The sequence below is a fragment of the Gobio gobio genome (assembly GCF_949357685.1).
Source record: "Gobio gobio genome assembly, chromosome: 25".
NCBI classification, from domain to species: Eukaryota; Metazoa; Chordata; class Actinopteri; order Cypriniformes; family Gobionidae; genus Gobio; species Gobio gobio.
Genome location: NC_137121.1, coordinates 18,808,360 through 18,825,925, shown reverse-complemented (window position 1 = coordinate 18,825,925; position 17,566 = coordinate 18,808,360). Strand labels below are relative to the sequence as shown.

The 17,566-nt window shown below is 36.3% G+C and overlaps 2 protein-coding genes across 4 annotated transcripts; one reads left to right on the top strand and one right to left on the bottom strand.

Annotated features, from left to right (window-relative positions):
- Window positions 1–1,110: 1,110 nt before the first annotated feature.
- LOC307121240 (uncharacterized protein) lies at window positions 1,111–3,194 on the top strand (the record flags this gene model as incomplete). The annotated part of the gene is made up of 2 exons (XM_079808773.1): window positions 1,111–2,700; window positions 2,940–3,194. The coding sequence occupies 2 exons, from the start codon at window positions 1,111–1,113 to the stop codon at window positions 3,093–3,095; spliced, it is 1,746 nt and encodes a 581-aa protein (XP_079664899.1). The 3' UTR covers window positions 3,096–3,194.
- A 95-nt stretch (window positions 3,195–3,289) lies between these two features.
- On the bottom strand, window positions 3,290–16,815 carry cax2 (cation/H+ exchanger protein 2). 3 transcript variants are annotated; one of them, XM_079810094.1, is made up of 20 exons: window positions 16,641–16,815; window positions 15,891–16,043; window positions 15,708–15,808; window positions 15,518–15,626; window positions 14,851–14,967; window positions 14,692–14,753; window positions 14,372–14,533; window positions 12,185–12,370; window positions 11,973–12,072; window positions 10,723–10,864; window positions 10,452–10,635; window positions 9,572–9,671; window positions 7,103–7,224; window positions 6,965–7,002; window positions 6,714–6,826; window positions 6,423–6,565; window positions 6,245–6,339; window positions 6,035–6,113; window positions 5,839–5,947; window positions 3,290–4,226 (listed from the first exon to the last, which is right to left on the bottom strand). In XM_079810094.1, exons 1-20 carry the CDS (start codon window positions 16,690–16,692, stop codon window positions 4,153–4,155), a joined length of 2,241 nt encoding a protein of 746 aa, XP_079666220.1. In that variant the 5' UTR covers window positions 16,693–16,815; the 3' UTR covers window positions 3,290–4,152. The 3 variants fall into 3 exon arrangements, 2 of the variants coding, with proteins under 2 accessions (XP_079666220.1, XP_079666219.1); XR_013816016.1 differs by having other exon boundaries at window positions 3,514–4,226; window positions 6,245–6,329; XM_079810093.1 differs by lacking the exon at window positions 3,290–4,226 and having other exon boundaries at window positions 5,696–5,947.
- Window positions 16,816–17,566: the final 751 nt, after the last annotated feature.

The following is a 17,566-nucleotide window of genomic DNA, read 5'->3' as shown; positions in this document are numbered from 1 at the left end:
ATCACTGTAAAAAAAAAAAAATATATATATATATATATATATATATATATATATATATATATATATATATATATATATATATATATATATATGATCAATAAGTTATAACAACATATGTTGTCAAAATAAGATTCAACTCATTTTTAAAGACATTTTAATGTCATTTAAGTTAAAATGACTTAAACATCCAAGTTTGTTTGATTGCACTTAATAATTTAAGGCAGCAACTTTAGTGATGAATCCTCTTTTTGAAAGAATCTCTTGAATAAATGATACAATTAAAAATTTTTTACATTCACTTGTTGGATATTTAATTTTTCATGCTAATTTCTGCTCAATTATAGTTCATCTTTAAATACACTCATTTAAAAACACTTTTAAAATGTAATAATAATGGGCATAACGTGAAAATAAGAATTTTATAACATGAAAATAAGATAAAATATATATGAAAAGCAAATAAAAAAACCAAAAAGAAATAATCACCAATTTTCTGTCCATATGCCAAATTGTTTCTAAAATGCAGAGCGGTAACCTGACAAGGTTAAAATGAGAATCTTAATCCCAGATTTAGACCTTTCCCATATTAATCTGCTTAAAATAAGATTACTGATGCGAGTGCCATGACAACAAGAGCATAAACTACAGCCTTAATCAAAGAGCAGTGCTTATTATGACTATTCTATTAAAAAATAACCACTCACTTTTTTTAAAATATATATATTTAACCCAGTTCAAAAGTTTATATCTTTTAGAAATCAACAAATAAATGAAACCTTAGTGGCAGAAATAAATGGGAAAATAATTAAAATCAGCCTTGTGCTGTAATTGGCATTGTTCCGGTCTGGAGATGACATCTCGGAACTAGCAAATTGCCTAATACAAAAAAAGCATCCCTGGTGACCATCAACCCTGCAGGGTGTTAATTGAAAAACGCAAACAAATGGAGAACCATGGTAATGATGAGGGTTAAAATAAAGAGGTTTATTAGCTACTACAGACTCTCAAAAAGCAGGAGACAAGAGATGGAGTAGCTAAAAGGTGCTTTATTCATATTAAATCGATATGGGATTTTAAAAAGACATGGAATTAGCCGTTATTTGACTGGAGATGAGAAGTAATTTCACCGTTGTTTGGGGACAAGTGAACAACACATGGCAAGACACTATAGAAGTTGCATTTGTAGCAGTCAATTGTCTAGTTTTGCTGGCCACTTTACACGTAGGAATTCTCGCAAACTTGTTCGTGGCGTGGGCCGTGCACCACCAGAAGTCCCTCCAGACGTCCAACAACGCTCTCCTGGTGAACCTGGCCGTTATCGACATCCTGCGATGCGCTATTGATTGCCCGTTGCTGCTCTGCATCGTTTTGAGCGCGCGCCGCGCGCGAGACCTCGGACTGCTTTTCTGCAGCGCGCAGATCGCGTCGTTTTCTCTCATCTGTTGCGTGCAGTTGCTCACGCTGGCGTGCATCAGCGCCGAGCGATATCAAGCCATTGCACATCCGTTTAAATATGCCGAGCGCAAAAAACGGATAACGGTGTGGATTCTCTTGACCTGGCTGGCTCCCATCTCCATATCGGTCATTTGCGTGATATTTGCGAAAGACTCGCCGGTGTACATAAGATGCAGAGGCTTGCGAAAGGAGACTTTTGACTCTTACGACACGTTTGGACTTTATATTCTGACTCCCGTCTGGTGCGTTTGTCTGATGGTCATCGTTGGATTCTACGGCCACATTTTCCTTATAGTAAGAGCGCACGGCCGGAAAATATTCGACAAGGGTTCGCTTCCATCAGCGGAGAAGAAAGAGGATAAAAAGCAAAAACACGAGGAAACAAAGGATATTATTAAAACAAATGATACAAAAAATCCAGAGACAATCAATACTAATAATTTAAAACCCAGCAATGAAGAAATGAATCCATTGGATTCACACCCAACATCTGAGGAACCCACAACAACTGTGACTGACTTGGATCCAGAGATTGTGACTAAAAATTCCATGAATGAACTTCCCAATGAAATACCACAGGTTCTAGAAGGTATTGTGGAGCCAAACGACCACCAAGATACTTCTCAATTCGATACTTCTCCGTCAGCTAATGAAGTTGGTGCTGTAGAGTCAAGCACCAACCAAGTTACCGATGGAGAAGCTTCTGGAGGATCAACTAATGGAGAAGGTGGTGAAGAAGACCCAATTGAACATCGAGATACAACTTCAGAAACCTCTCCATCAGCTAATGAAGAAGTTGGTGCTGTAGAGTCAACCACCAACCAAGTTACCGATGGAGAAGCTTCTGGAGGATCAACTAACGGAGACGGTGGTGAAGAAGACCCAATTGACCATCGAGATACAACTTCAGCTAATGAAGATGCTGGTACTTTTGAGTCAAGCACTCCACAAGATACCGAAACTCCTCCAGCATCAGGAAATGGAGAAGATGCTGAAGAGCAAAGCACTCCTCAAGAAACTGCTGGAGAAACCACAGCTGCTCCACAGCAGGAGGAGGAGGAGGAGGCGGCGGGTGCCGTCTGTATGATGCCGTCTCTCGCTCAGAGGGATAGAGGAAACGCCAAGAAGGAGAGCAAACTGGCCAAGCGCTCCGGATACATCATCTTCACCTTCCTCATATTTTGGATCCCACTGATTGCGACAGTGGTCCTGAATCACTTCTTTAACCGAGATGGCAATCTAAGAGTGAGTTGCGGGATAATATTATGTTTTTGGTCCCACTTTATATTAGGTGGCCTTATTTTAAGTGTATTTATCCTTAAAACAAAAACAAATAAAAATTACTTTGGAAGATATAAGAGTGTTCGGATATTTGTTCTGGAAAATAAGACAAATACTGATTTTATTTATTTATACAGTAGTGCATTGACCATACTGCCAAGATTAATGGGCATCATCCATAATGTCTTATTAATGTGTTTCAGGTGGATGTTTTTCAGGAGCTGGAGATTTTAACAGTGTCTTTGGTCTGCATAACATCCCTCACTAACCCCATCATCTACGCAGCGGTCAATCCTCAGTTCCGCTCAGAATTTCACAATCTGAAGACGAAATGGAAAGCATTTTTTACACGTTCATAGAGTTTATACTCTTTTGACTTTTACTTGTGGGCTCATCAGAGCTTTGAACAAGCAATGCCAAACACTTCCGTCTGATTATTTGTGTTTATCCACTGTTAACTGAGTTTACTTGTGTTGTCCTATATGCTTTTGTCCACAAACTGAATTAGGTGATGCTTTCTAAACTGTTAATTGAACGAAATCGACACCTTAATGCATTTGAGTCTTATTTATAAGCAGCTGTGATTTGGTACCTTCAAAATCCAGTGTATTTCAGTAATTATATTTTATAAAACAATGTTCAGCTTTAACCTTTTAAAAACAATAAAAGGAAAAACTGTGTATGCTGGTTTCTTTCAACATTTGAGCTTGTCAAAATATCTCTGATTAATACTGATAAACACAGCATTTATAATGATCTCATACATCAGTCGTTCTTCCAGAAAAAAATCCAAACACTGATTTTTATTTAGTCAATGTCTTCAAAGCAACATTATGTGACAAATTGTTCCACAGAGATTTATCCTTAACTTCATATATATTTTAATGACACATTAAAATATAGAAAATATTCAAGACAAGTCTTGTTAAAATAGTTATATCACAAACATACTTTTTAGACAGCTGTTTAAAAAGACAGTAAGAACAACAGGTCAGTGCAACAAATCAAACTGGTCATCTGCATTATTATGACTTCATCTGTATGATTTCAAATGCATGGTTCATCATTAGAGCCTGTATACGCATTAGCTAAAACTTCTTTCTTGCAAAATACCTAATATGTTTCATAATAAAATAGTTTTTCTGTACAATCCAAAATAATTTATTATGCGCCTCATTTTTAGTAAAATAATAAATCCACCTATTATGACAAGCAGTCTTTTGGACTTCTTCATAGTAAAGTGCTAAATCAGATCCACTTCTTTTAGAACAGAGTAGAAAATAATTGTTATTGATGTACCAAAGGATAAAATGTTATGAACAGTAACACAGTAAAACTAACACTAATCTAAAACAGTAAACAGCGTTTCATACTGAAAATGACATAAAATCCAATGTGCTGAAATGTCTTTGCCTCTCAACAACCAGCAGGAGACGGAGCAAAAAAATACATCGCCAACAGGATGAGATACACCACCACGAGAGCAGTACCTGTTCATACACACACAAACACACAAAGAGAGAGAGAGAGATTTAACACTTTACAAAATTCAGTCAAATCAATATGATGAACCAAGAGCAAGCAGTGACAAAAAACAAAAAAGTAGCTTACATAATCACAAAGGGTTTTTATAATGATGGTTTAAACTTTGATAAAATAAAAACGCTACATTTATAAAGAAATTACCTATACTACCATTAAAAAGTTTGGGGTTGGTAGGTCTCTTCTGCTCACCAAGTCTGCATTTATTTGATCAAAAATACAGTAAAAACTGTAATATTGTGAAATATTATTACAATATAAAATAACTTTATGTTAACATATTTAAAATGTGATGGCAAAGCTGAATTTTCAGCATTAGTGTCACATGATCCTTCACAAATTATTCGAATATGCTGATTTGATACTCATGAAATATTTCTTATTATTATTAATGTTGAAAACAATTGTGCTGCTTAATATTTTTGCGGAAACCGTCATGTATTTTTTTCAGGATTCTTCGGATCTTCGAGGAGAATTTTTTTTTTTTTTTCCTGCAAGTGTTCCCTGTCACTTTTGATCAATTTAATGCATTCTTGCGGAATAAAACTATTAATATATTTAAAAAAAATAAATAAAAAATATTTGAACGATAGTGTAGTTTTTGAGCAGGAGTTTGCAACTTTTTGTAACGAAGTGCCAGGTACTGGATGTCTTCACAGAGGTGTTGGCCCAGATCCGGCTAACATCTGGTACGGGTGATCCACGTGTACCAAATGTGGGCCAGATCTGGGCCGACACTATGTGTTAATTCTAAGTAAGTTTACTAACCCCTGATTTAGAGAATATTTAGGGTGCGTTCACACTTGTAGTTTGGTTCGTTTGGTCCGGACCAAAAAACAAAAACAAAACATCTAGTCCTGGTCCGCTTAGCGTTCACACTGGCATTTTTAACAGCAAACCTAAAGTTACCGAACCAAAGGCATAGGGATACGGTCACAACCTGATTAGTCAGCTTTTATGACGTATATTTCGCGACAGAGCTTGCTTACCGAACATTCAAAACAATGCAGTGTGCTGGATTAAACGCCATCATTTTATGCGTGTACATATGGTTTTATTTTTACCAGCTGAGAACTCACGAAGAGCTCATAAAATGTTCAAAACATTCAAAACAGCAGCAGAATTTCCTCTGTTGTATGCAGAAACGAAGATCTGCATATATTGATGAGGCACTTTACCTCCTCGTTGCTCCTCGTTTGCCCTCTACTCATTTTGGATACACCGATCTTTCCGCGTCATCAAATCAGCTGACTTGTAGTGTCGCATCTTGTGACATCACGTCCTGTTTTTGGTTCGTTTCCATGTCTTTGGTGCGTGTTGCGTTCATATATCAATCGAACCGCACCAGAGTTCGTTTGGAAGCGAACCCTGGTGCGCACCAAACAAGCGGACCGAGACCGCTAAAAAGATGGGTCTCGGTCCGCTTGTTTGGTGCGCACCAGGGTTCGGATGGCAGCGCTCACATATGTTCAAATGAACCGCACTAACCGAGCAATCGCACCAGGGTTCGTTTTAATCGAACCAAACATGACAAGTGTGAACGCACCCTTAGTTCATTACCTTGAAAGTAATCAGACTTTCCATCCATAAAACTATAATTCACAACGATGACACTAAAGATGCTGGCCCACAGATGCAAGTCGCTGAAGATGAGTACAAAGCCAACGTCCTGTCACAGAAAGATCATTAGGAAAACAGTCAGTGAGACAATTTTGAGTGTCTGCAGCATGTGTGCATGATATCCAAAACCACTTACATAGAAGACATTGAATAAAACCAGGATGGGGATCTGAATCATGCACACCTGCACCGCGATGCAGCTTCCAACCTCGAAACTGTATTTTTAGTAGACATTCAACCAGGGATTGAATGAATAAGACAAAAATTGTTTTTTTGTTATTTCATGATGCCCAGTGTATGTTAACAAATATAGAACTTACTGTATGGTGTAACCGAACAAACTGACCTCAAACTGATTTGATTCTGAAGAGCAAACTGGACTCCATTGACAATTTCTGGGATTTCAGGGATCATGGCCAAAAGAGTCACACCTATGAAATACTGAGATGAAGAGTTGGGATCATAATACATTAATATTAAGCTGTCGTTTACTGTCTGACTGATTTACTGCAGTATCTATCAACCTGAGATACAGACGAGCGGTTGAGTATGGGCTGAATGTGTTCGGTGGTCAGATCGGCACATGCAGACATCAGCACTGTGGCAATGATGAGGATAAGCAAAGCTCTCCATCGGGACCAGTGCACCGACGCTCCCAAATGACCTGCTGTGAACACACATTGTGTTTTATATTATTTTGCAGACCTCCAATGTTCTTAAATGATAATCACTGCACCCTAACAGACACCATTTAGGAAAAAGACATTAAATATGCTTTGTATTTGTCATTTTATTACCAGGTTTAGCAAACTCACCCGTTCCATCACTAACGTTAATGTCGTAGATGTGTGAATGTGTTTTAAGAGTAAAGATTAGGCCGATGATATAGGATATGGGCAGTAGAATGGAAATGGTGTACACTAGAGGCCTGAGGGAATAAAGACATGTCAACAAACTATATTAACCATAATTAATCAGTTTTTTATTAATACAATTATTATTTATATAACAATAAGCTACCGTATACAGTACACAAGTACACAAAATGTTCACACTATGAACTTACTCAATGTGACTGTGAAACAAGCTGTAGTTGTTTTCACTCTAGTGGACCAGAAAGAAAAAATGTGCAGAAAATGGCTTGATGTTTCACTTTCCGGTGTCATGTTTTCAATTTCTACATGATGCATGTTTGAAATCTCACCAGGTCGTAGTGGCAGTTTTTGCACATGAAGGATCCGCTGCTGTTGGTTCCTGTAGAGTTGGTACAGTCCTCACACACTATATTCCCATAGGCTTTGGAGAAGAGCGTAGGGGCAAACACTCCTACAGAGACCACAAGGGGGAATTACGGAGCTACAATGGTCTCAAAATGTAATTATTTACAAAATATGATTCATTGCTATGATTCAAGCTAATTCACATTCACAAAAATAGCAAACAGCATTTCACAAACTTAAAGGGTTAGTTCACAAAAACGTTCATTTGTGTTCTTAAGATGAACGAAAGACCTATGGGTTTGGAACGACATGGGTGAGTAATTAATGACAGAATTTTTAGTTTTGAGTGAACTATCCAATTTACTGTATATACACTCACCTAAAGGATTATAAGGAACACCTGTTCAATTTCTCATTAATGCAATTATCTAATCAGCCAATCACATGGCAGTTGCTTCAATGCATTTAGGGGTGTGGTCCTGGTCAAGACAATCTCCTGAACTCCAAACTGAATGTCAGAATGGGAAAGAAAGGTGATTTAAGCAATTTTGAGCGTGGCATGGTTGTTGGTGCCAGACGGGCCGGTCTGAGTATTTCACAATCTGCTCAGTTACTGGGATTTTCACACACAACCATTTCTAGGGTTTACAAAGAATGGTGTGAAAAGGGAAAAACATCCAGTATGCGGCAGTCCTGTGGGCGAAAATGCCTTGTTGATGCTAGAGGTCAGAGGAGAATGGGCCGACTGATTCAAGCTGATAGAAGAGCAACTTTAACTGAAATAACCACTCGTTACAACCGAGATATGCAGCAAAGCATTTGTGAAGCCACAACACGCACAACCTTGAGGCGGATGGGCTACAACAGCAGAAGACCCCACCAGGTACCACTCATTTCCACTACAAATAGGAAAAAGAGGCTACAATTTGCACAAGCTCACCAAAATTGGACAGTTGAAGACTGGAAAAATGTTGCCTGGTCTGATGAGTCTCGATTTCTGTTGAGACATTCAGATGGTAGAGTCAGAATTTGGCGTAAACAGAATGAGAACATGGATCCATCATGCCTTGTTACCACTGTGCAGGCTGGTGGTGGTGGTGTAATGGTGTGGGGGATGTTTTCTTGGCACACTTTAGGCCCCTTAGTGCCAATTGGGCATTGTTTAAATGCCACGGCCTACCTGAGCATTGTTTCTGACCATGTCCATCCCTTTATGACCACCATGTACCCATCCTCTGATGGCTACTTCCAGCAGGATAATGCACCATGTCACAAAGCTTGAATCACTTCAAATTGGTTTCTTGAACATGACAATGAGTTCACTGTACTAAAATGGCCCCCACAGTCACCAGATCTCAACTCAATAGAGCATCTTTGGGATGTGGTGGAACGGGAGCTTCGTGCCCTGGATGTGCATCCCACAAATCTCCATCAACTGCAAGATACTATCCTATCAATATGGGCCAACATTTCTAAAGAATGTTTTCAGCACCTTGTTGAATCAATGCCACGTAGAATTAAGGCAGTTCTGAAGGCGAAAGGGGGTCAAACACAGTATTAGTATGGTGTTCCTAATAATCCTTTAGGTGAGTGTATATATATATATATATATATATATATATATATATATATATATATATATATATATATATATATATATATATATATATATATATATATATATATATAAAACGAATTTGGTTGTGCATTTGAAAATCATATTTTGTGAATATGAATTAGGTTTTGAGTTTGTGAATTGCTATTTTTAAATATATATATAGTTTTGTGAATTATAATTTCTAAATACATACATTTTGAGACTATTTGAGCTCCATAGAAAATAAAGATAGATATGGCAAAAGGTTTGTTTCATTAAAGAACGTATTTTCACTTATTTTTTGTACTGTACATTTGGAAGACAATTTGACATAAACATGGACTATTTACTTCCTTAGGCAATATTAATCATCTTCATAAATAAATAAATGAAGTATATATTAATTATACACATGAACTAAATTCATGTTTTTAAATAATGTTAATAAACTGTTATATTGTGCACAATATTTACAGAAGAAAAATGTTTTCATAATTTTTTTTGTGTTTTCATAATATTGTTTTGCTTCCTCCAATACCATTTAAATCTTTATAGAGTTTAGTGAGTTTGGGGCAGGACCCATGTTTGTTTAACTGAACAATGTTTAAAAAACCTTGAAAACAGTCATTTTTGCACTGATTATTATATTACATTATTATATAAAAGCCTGACAACCAACTTAAAGCTCAATGTATAAAAGTCCTACCCAACATTAATGATTTTCACTCTAAAATGATGACATATCATGGAAGTTAAATATGTGTTAAATGCCATTTCACATTGCCTTTAATTACTACAGCAGGAGAGAAGCGCAATAACAAGCCGATTTCTGCCACCTCAGTACATGACGTCTTACCCCCTATTGATATGAAGAGCAGAGAGGAGCTGACCCCTGCCGAGCGACTGTTAAACCTCTGCTCCCTGTGCCTGAGCCCTCCGATTATCATACAGATCCCCTGAGACACAGACAAATATAATAGTCATCTATTGCATACTTTGCAGATTTAAGATCCTCTGTTGGGTAACAGATGGAAACCTGTTTCTACCACGGAATAAAAAATAAAAAGGGTAATTGTGACTTTTTACCTCACAATTCTGCAAGTTTATGTCACAGTTATTTTTTTCCCTCTCAATTCCGAGTTTAATGTCTCACAATTCTAACTCTTTTCCTCGCAATTCCAAGTTTATAGTTCACAAATCATACTTTTTTCTCGCAATTTCTAGTTTATATTTCAAAATGCATACTTTTTTCCTCAGAATTCCAGGTTTATATCTCATAATTCTTACTTTTTTCTTGCAATTCCGAGTTTGTCACAATTTGATTTCACCCCACAATTCTTAATTTATATATCACTATTTGTACTTTTTTGTTGCAATTCCAAGTTTATATCTCATAAATCTTACTTTTTTCTCGCAATTTTAAGTTTATATCTCACAATTCTTACTTTTTTCCTCACAATTCCGAATTGATTTCTCCCAAATCTTACTTTTTTATAGCAATTCTAAATTTGTATCTCACAATTCTGAGAAAAGTCTAAATTGTGAGATATAAACTCGAGTTATATGACAAAAAAAAACTAAAAAAGTGTAAGTCATAAAGTCTGAATTGTGGGATATAACCTCAAAATTCTGAGAAAAAAAAGAACTCTGAAAAAAAAAGAATTGTGAGATCGCAATCACCTCTTTTTTTTTAATTCCATGGTGGAAACAAGCTTCTATAGTAACAGATCACATACTGGTATGAAGAGGATGCAGCCCAGCAGGGTTCCAGTAAGAGCCGCCTTCACTATCTCCTGCAGGCACTTATTTCCCTGGTGGTGACCTCTGAGCAATGCTGTGATGTAAAAGGTCAACTCCGTGATGGAGCCGAATGTTGCGTTCACCACGGCTCCGACAGCAAAGTTACTCTGAGCGGAAATACTGAGAATAGAGATCAACAATTAGATGCTGCATTAATGATTATCTCAAAGGCATTGGTTCTGGTGCTGTGCTGGTGTAACTGCTCACCTTGCAATGCCCATGCCAATGTAATACGACAGTGGAATGATGGAACTGATTGCTGTGGCAAACTTGACTTCAGAGCTGGCAAATTGGTTTGTTTTGTCCACGTAACCAATCACTAGTGACACTATAACTAATGGTAAGAGATCTATAGTAACTCCATGTAAGGAAAATAGCAAAGAAAACAGTAAAGAGTAAATACATCAAAAATGTTTAACTTTGATGAAATTAGTGCTGAATTGATCATGATGAATTGCATCTAACATAACATTTTGTAAATATATAATGTTTTTATGTACACACACACACACACACACACACACACACACACACACACACACACACACACACACACACACACACACACACACACACACACACACACACACACACACACACACACACACACACACACACACACACACACACACACACACACACACACACACACACACAGTATATATATATATATATATATATATATACACATTCAAACTTTTATGTAAGAGGCCATTAATCACGATTAATCGTTTTGATATTTTTTTTAGATAAAATATTTTGGGGGGAATATCTGGACTGTACCAATACACTAGGGCTTAAAATGACATATAAAATACTAAAACCAGAAATGTACACATTCAAAAGTTTGGGCTTAGTAAGATTTTTTAAAGAAATTACTTAATAATTACTTAATAAATAAATAGTGTTATTCAGCAAGGATGCATTAAATTGATCAAAAGTGACAGAAAAGACATTTTCAAATAAAAGAATGTCAATTTCAAATAAATGCTTTTTTTTACTCTATTCATCAAAGAATCCTGAAAACATGCATCATTGTTTATGCAAACATATTAGGCAGCACTGTTTTTAAACATTGATAATAATAATGAATGTTTCTTGAGCAGCAAATCATCATATTAGAATGATTTCTGATTTCTAATATGAATGATTTCATATTAGAATGATTTCAGTGTCATGTGACACTGCAGACTGGAAATATGATGCTGAAAATTCAATTTGCATAACAGGAATCAATTACATTTTAAAATATATTAAAATAGAAAACAGCTATTTTGATTTGTAATTTTTCTTTCGCAATATTACTGTTTTTACTGTATTTTTGATCAGATAAATGCAGCCTGGTTGAGCAAAAGAGTCTTTTGGACATTGGTGTAGTACTACATGCAAACTGATAATTTCTGAATATCAGCATTAAAGAACAACAGATTTAAACTTCAGATTGATGTTGAGGATACTGACAGCAAAAACATTGATCCCATCCACTGTGTATTTATAGTAGTAGAGGTTCACTGCATGATAGCAGCATAAAATGACTTGGCCTTCGTGGTCCTGAGCCTAAAAATAACAAATCTGAAATTATTCTGTAAATTTAACAGATCTTAATCAGTATTAATTGACAGATGGCAAACCCTCAGTGGATTTCATCATCATAGCATAGTCCTCTCACCTGCTTGGATTGGCTGATGTGAATGTGCTCGGGGGGCATGAGCAGGATGGTATGTAAGGTCTTGGCGCTCATTTTGGCCACAGGAATGGTGAAAACCAGCAGCCAGGAGATCAGACACACCACAGAGTGTGTGACGACGAGGAGAGGGAAACCCACAAACAGCCATGCATATGTTCTCACGCGCCGCTGAAATCAAATGAGATCCACATTATGGGAAAGCCGGAGTCTAGTGATAACAGTACAAAATCTAAAGGGAAGACAACAAAAATGCTAGCAATGGTGTACCGGGAGGTAATATTCTCAATTAAGGACAGATGATACAGTCCTGCAACAATAACTCAAGGTTAGAATTAAAACCTCCTAAGGAAAACAAAGTCTTTTGAATTTAGTATTTTTCCATGTCATTATATTTTATTCATATGTCATCCTATGTCCTCGTAACAATGGGATTTTTTTAAACCAAACTTTGTTTAAAGATGATTCTCAACTATGTTATGAAATATATGACAGAATTAATTGATATACCATTTTACCTTATGCAATATGTGGGTAAAATGGCCATACATGGGTTTTCCCATTCAATGCAATGTATCACTGTATCTAATTTGCATATTAATGTGTTCTTGGAGCAACATGTAATGAAAAAAGAAGTGTAATAAATATTTTATAGGAACATTGATATGTAATTTCTTTCCCTGTTCACTTGTGTCTCCCAAAATGGCTGAAAAACATGATTTAAGTCCCGGTGTCCACTAAAGTGGACATGTATGAAATCAATGCCCTGTTTTGTAACAGAAAGTCATATTTTGATTAGAAACTCCAGAACATTTTCCTGAGATTTATTTATAACAAACAATTAGAAAATTTGTCAGATTTAAATATTTCCATAAGAGTGCTACATTTGATCTTTCAGTCATTTTTAAAGACCAAGCAGTTGTTGTTGTCCTGGTGAAACCTCAAAACAAATGTTGTCTCTGAAAAGCCCTGAATGAGTAAAACTGTGACATGTACGATGTCAGAGAAATTCACTAAAATATAAAGTCCTCGTACGAGGACAGTGGCACCCACAAGGATAGGCTATAACAATTTTTAAAGACATTTTACATCACCAGACTATTTTAGTGAACTACAAATGAGCTAAAATAGTGAATAAATATATAATAATTATATACACTACCGTTCAAAAGTTTGGAGTTTGTAAGACTCTTATGCTCACCAAAGCATTTATTTGATGGAAAATACAGTAAAAACAGTAATATGGTGAAAAAATATAACAATTCCTATGATTCAAAGCTGAATTTTCATCATTACTCCAGTCTTCAGTCACATGATCCTTCAGAAATCATTCTGATATGATGATTTGCTGCTCAAGAAACATATACTATTATTATCAATGTTGAAAATAGCTGTGCTGCTTATTTTTGTTGAGATCCTGATACTTTTTTCAGAATTCTTAGATGAACAGAACATTCAATTTATTTGAAACATTTTATTTATTTTTATCAACATTTATTTTTAGTTCTTAACCATTTTAATCACTTATTAGCTTATTTGTATTGGACTAAAATAGTCTGGTGGTGTCAAAAAAAATGATTAAATTGTACAAATAACCTATTATGGGTCAGATTTACTAAACAGGGAGAATTAGCGTGAGAGCCCAATTCCAAAAAAGTGCAGATGGGAGTGGGAGGTTCTGCGTGTGATCTACTGACGACACGCAAATTAAAGAACAGACGCAGCCGTATCATTTTCATAATGACCAACGCAATCTACCAGTTAGCATCTGGTTTAAGACATGCTTTTTTGGGGCGTTGAATAACGGCACAAACACCAGTTAATTGATGATTTATTAAATAACCTTGCGTGATTCATTTAAATATTCTCCTCCCACAACTTTTGCGTCTGAAAGGGAAACTCCTAAAAATGCATATGCAATAAGCTCAGCCGCAAAAATAACTGTGTCCACGTCTTTTCAGCTCTAATTTTCCACTGTGTCCTGACAGTAGTTTTTTAATGCCAAAAGAGGGTTTGCGCTGGCGCAAGCTGTTAGTAAATCTGGCCCTATGTCTCCTAATTAATAAATGATGTTATACAGGCTACATTTATAATAATAATGATAAATTAATTTGATAGCATGTCTCACTTTCACTATGACATTTCATCTTATAACTGTTTCATACTTCTCACCCAGTAGCGGCCGTCCTGTGGACTTCCTGTGGGCTCTTCTATGATCTCCTCCACAGATGTGGGCAGCAGGAGAGGAGTGGAAGGCTTTCCGTTCTCCTCTGCCTCTATAGTGGAATCACCCTGGAGGATCTTCACACTGTATGCTGACACAGATACACTGGCCTGAAAACAGCAACATTAGGTTCAAAATCCTTCCAAAACCACAAAAATCATTGTAAAGGCTTGTGATGAATGCAGTATTAGCCTGATTTTCATGGAGCAGGCAAATTAAAACCAGCTCAAAGAGACTGTGTGTGTAGAGCGGTCATAAGACACACAACCTTTTCGATTGATTTCCCAAATGGCCACAGAAAATAGCAGGACAGCCTCCAGCAGAGATTCCCTGAAACAAGAAAGTGGCACTTTTGTGATCCAGGGAGAGGCACTAAAATCTGAAATATTGATACTTAAATATTAATACTTATTAGACCAATTCTTACCATAGGGGATGCCAAAAACTGTGAGGAACATTAGGACACCAACGAAAACATAAACCAGAGAGATCCACCAGCCAAACAGAAACACGTAGAGAACATTGCCACAAGTGAGCAATGAACCTGCAGAATAAAAGAAGGCTGATATAATTACAGTAAAGGGGAACAAATTAATGTGCAGCCACATGTATTTCCTTTATTTTTGCATCAAAAATCATCATAATAATGCACAAAACATGACCTAGATGTAAAATTAAAGGGTCATGACATGAGAAATCAAATTTGCCTTGATCTTTTGACATATATAATTTTTTTTGCTACAACATATTAAAATAATAAAAAAAATCCATGTCATGATCCCTTTAAATAAAAAAGTATTCAATAAAAAATTTAAATAAACAATACAAGTAAAAATTTTTTGAAAGTACGAAAAGTTTTTATTCTTTATTAATAATAATGTTATAATTAATAGTAAATGTAAAAATGTAAAAATTAACGAATAATTTAAGAATTCATTTCATTTATTATAATACTTTCATTTAGGTTATTTTAATAGAGTCAACTGCTTTATTTTCTACATTTTCTATACATAATACAAATGAGTAGGCATGTCCAAACCTTTTACTGATACTATGTACTACAGAATGAAATGAGAAGAAGAGCTCGGTCTAACCTGAGTACGGTTTAATAACGTTCAGCTCAGAGTAAAGCTCCTTCACAATGTCCGACCTGTATTCAAAGGGCCGTTCTGTCACATGACTCTTCCACTTCCTGAATCCAAACTTAAATAAAGAGGACAGAACAACATCAGCATCAACAATACGCAAAATGAAACTAGACATATGTGCTAAATGTACACTTACCTTATAATTATTCGCAAGTTTTTGAGCCTCTACTTCATTTTCAGCACTTATGGTGGTCTTGCACGAGTTCTCCTCCTGTATTTCATCACCAAAGCTGCATGCTGAAAGAGAATGGGTAGTGGCATTAAAAAGTCCATAAAAAAAAAAACCTTGTTTTTGTGCAAAGTGTATACGGGCTCTCACTTCTCTGTGGGTTTTTAGTTGTGTAGGAGGTCATTGTTTGTAGTAAACAGGACTGAGCAGGAACATCGCTGGCTTCTGAGGGAATGTGAGCTACACAAACCCTGTCACAGCCAGAGCCAGGCAGATGAGCTCCATCATGGTCCTCTGGAGTATCTGAGGAATGAGAGAAAAGCATGGCGTGGTTTATTATTAAGTATTAATAAGCCACTTTTTGATATTTTGTTATGTAATGCAGCGATATTCTTAGTTTTTAAGTTAATACTTCAGTGTCCAAATACTTTTTAGGCCACTGTATATCATATACAGTATTTTCAATACACATAATTTTGGACTTCAACATCAACACGTTTTAATTCAGATCTAGCTCAAGATGAAATGAAATCCACAGAGAGGAAATAATGTCTAGTAAATAGGGAAGTGTGGACTGATGCGGTTTCAAAACCATTTCACAACAGAGACCAGACTGGCTGCAAATGATTAAGAGGCTATTCTTTCTTGAGAAATCCTAATTTATGTCCAGGATAAATCACAATACAAGTTAAGAAGAACCATTAATGTAAAATGCAATGGACATGCATTCGTTAATATCAGGTGAATTATTCATTGACCTCCAATGTTGCATATCAAAAGTCTGATATCAAAACTGTCTGTTGTAGTAAAATATTGCATTGCATTTTTGAATATCCAAGTCAGTGGTTTCTTTTTAATACTTCAGTTTACATAAAATGGCCTCACTTTGTTATTGTTTACCTTGATTTTTTGTGTCGAGTTTCCTTCTTCGCGTCTCTATATTCGTTGTCATTTCAGCACATTCTCTTCTCTGTCAGTCCACGCAGTCTCGAATGACATTACAGTTCTTCTGTAAGCAGCTTCATGTGATCCATACGCACTTACGCTGAGCGACCGTGTTGCCAGATCCCGCTAGAAAAATAAGTGAACACGTGGTATGACTAAACAAACCCTTGCGCGCTTACGCTGAGCCACCGTGTTGCCAGATCTTGCTAGAAAAATAAGCGAACTGGTCTGACAAACAAAACCAAAATAAGGTACTTCCTTCTTATCTCTCACAGTTCTGAGGGGAAAAAAATCTGATTTGTGACATACAAACTAAAAAAAAAAGATAAAGAAAAAAGATTTGCAAGTTTTTGGTCAATTACCTTGGCAAGTTAGCCTGGGAAAACCCAGACAACTTCCGGCAAATTTTGGTCTGGTTTTAACCAGGCTATTGGCAAGTACCTTTTTTGCTTTTTATTCTGTGGCGGAAACAAGCTTCCATATTTCTGAACACTCTCATACAATCCAAAATACTAGTCCCTTTCAAGGAAAGTATGTTCACTTGGCGACCATATTTGCAACCCGTCCGGGCAGCAATTTAAGCAGCTAAAACTGCGTCCCGAACTCACGATTAAATAACATATTTCAAATCAGCAACAAAATGAACATGAACGGTCCCATAAATGTTGTTTCCTATTATCAAATAGCGTTAAAAAAAATTATTTTTCAGGCTAGACAAGCCAATGCGCATGTGCAGTCCTAAGTGAGTCTCAGGTTTCTATGGGAACTGGAATTTCTAATGGAATTTCGCAATGACTTTACCAATCAGCGATTGGCTCTTTTACTTTTGAAGGCGGGACTATTCTGTCATATTGCAGTTTCACCCATTAAGAAGTAATAGG

What these genes read in the sequence shown, in the direction of transcription:
- cax2 (XM_079810093.1), bottom strand. Translation starts at nt 16,692, where the DNA reads ATGACAACGAATATAGAGACGCGAAGAAGGAAACTCGACACAAAAAAT. An exon ending in ACATCAGCCAATCCAAGCAG is followed by an intron (nt 12,073 to 12,184) that starts GTGAGAGGACTA and finishes TGTTATTTTTAG; the next exon opens with GCTCAGGACCACGAAGGCCA. An exon ending in TTTTATTCAATGTCTTCTAT is followed by an intron (nt 5,948 to 6,034) that starts GTAAGTGGTTTT and finishes TTTCTGTGACAG; the next exon opens with GACGTTGGCTTTGTACTCAT.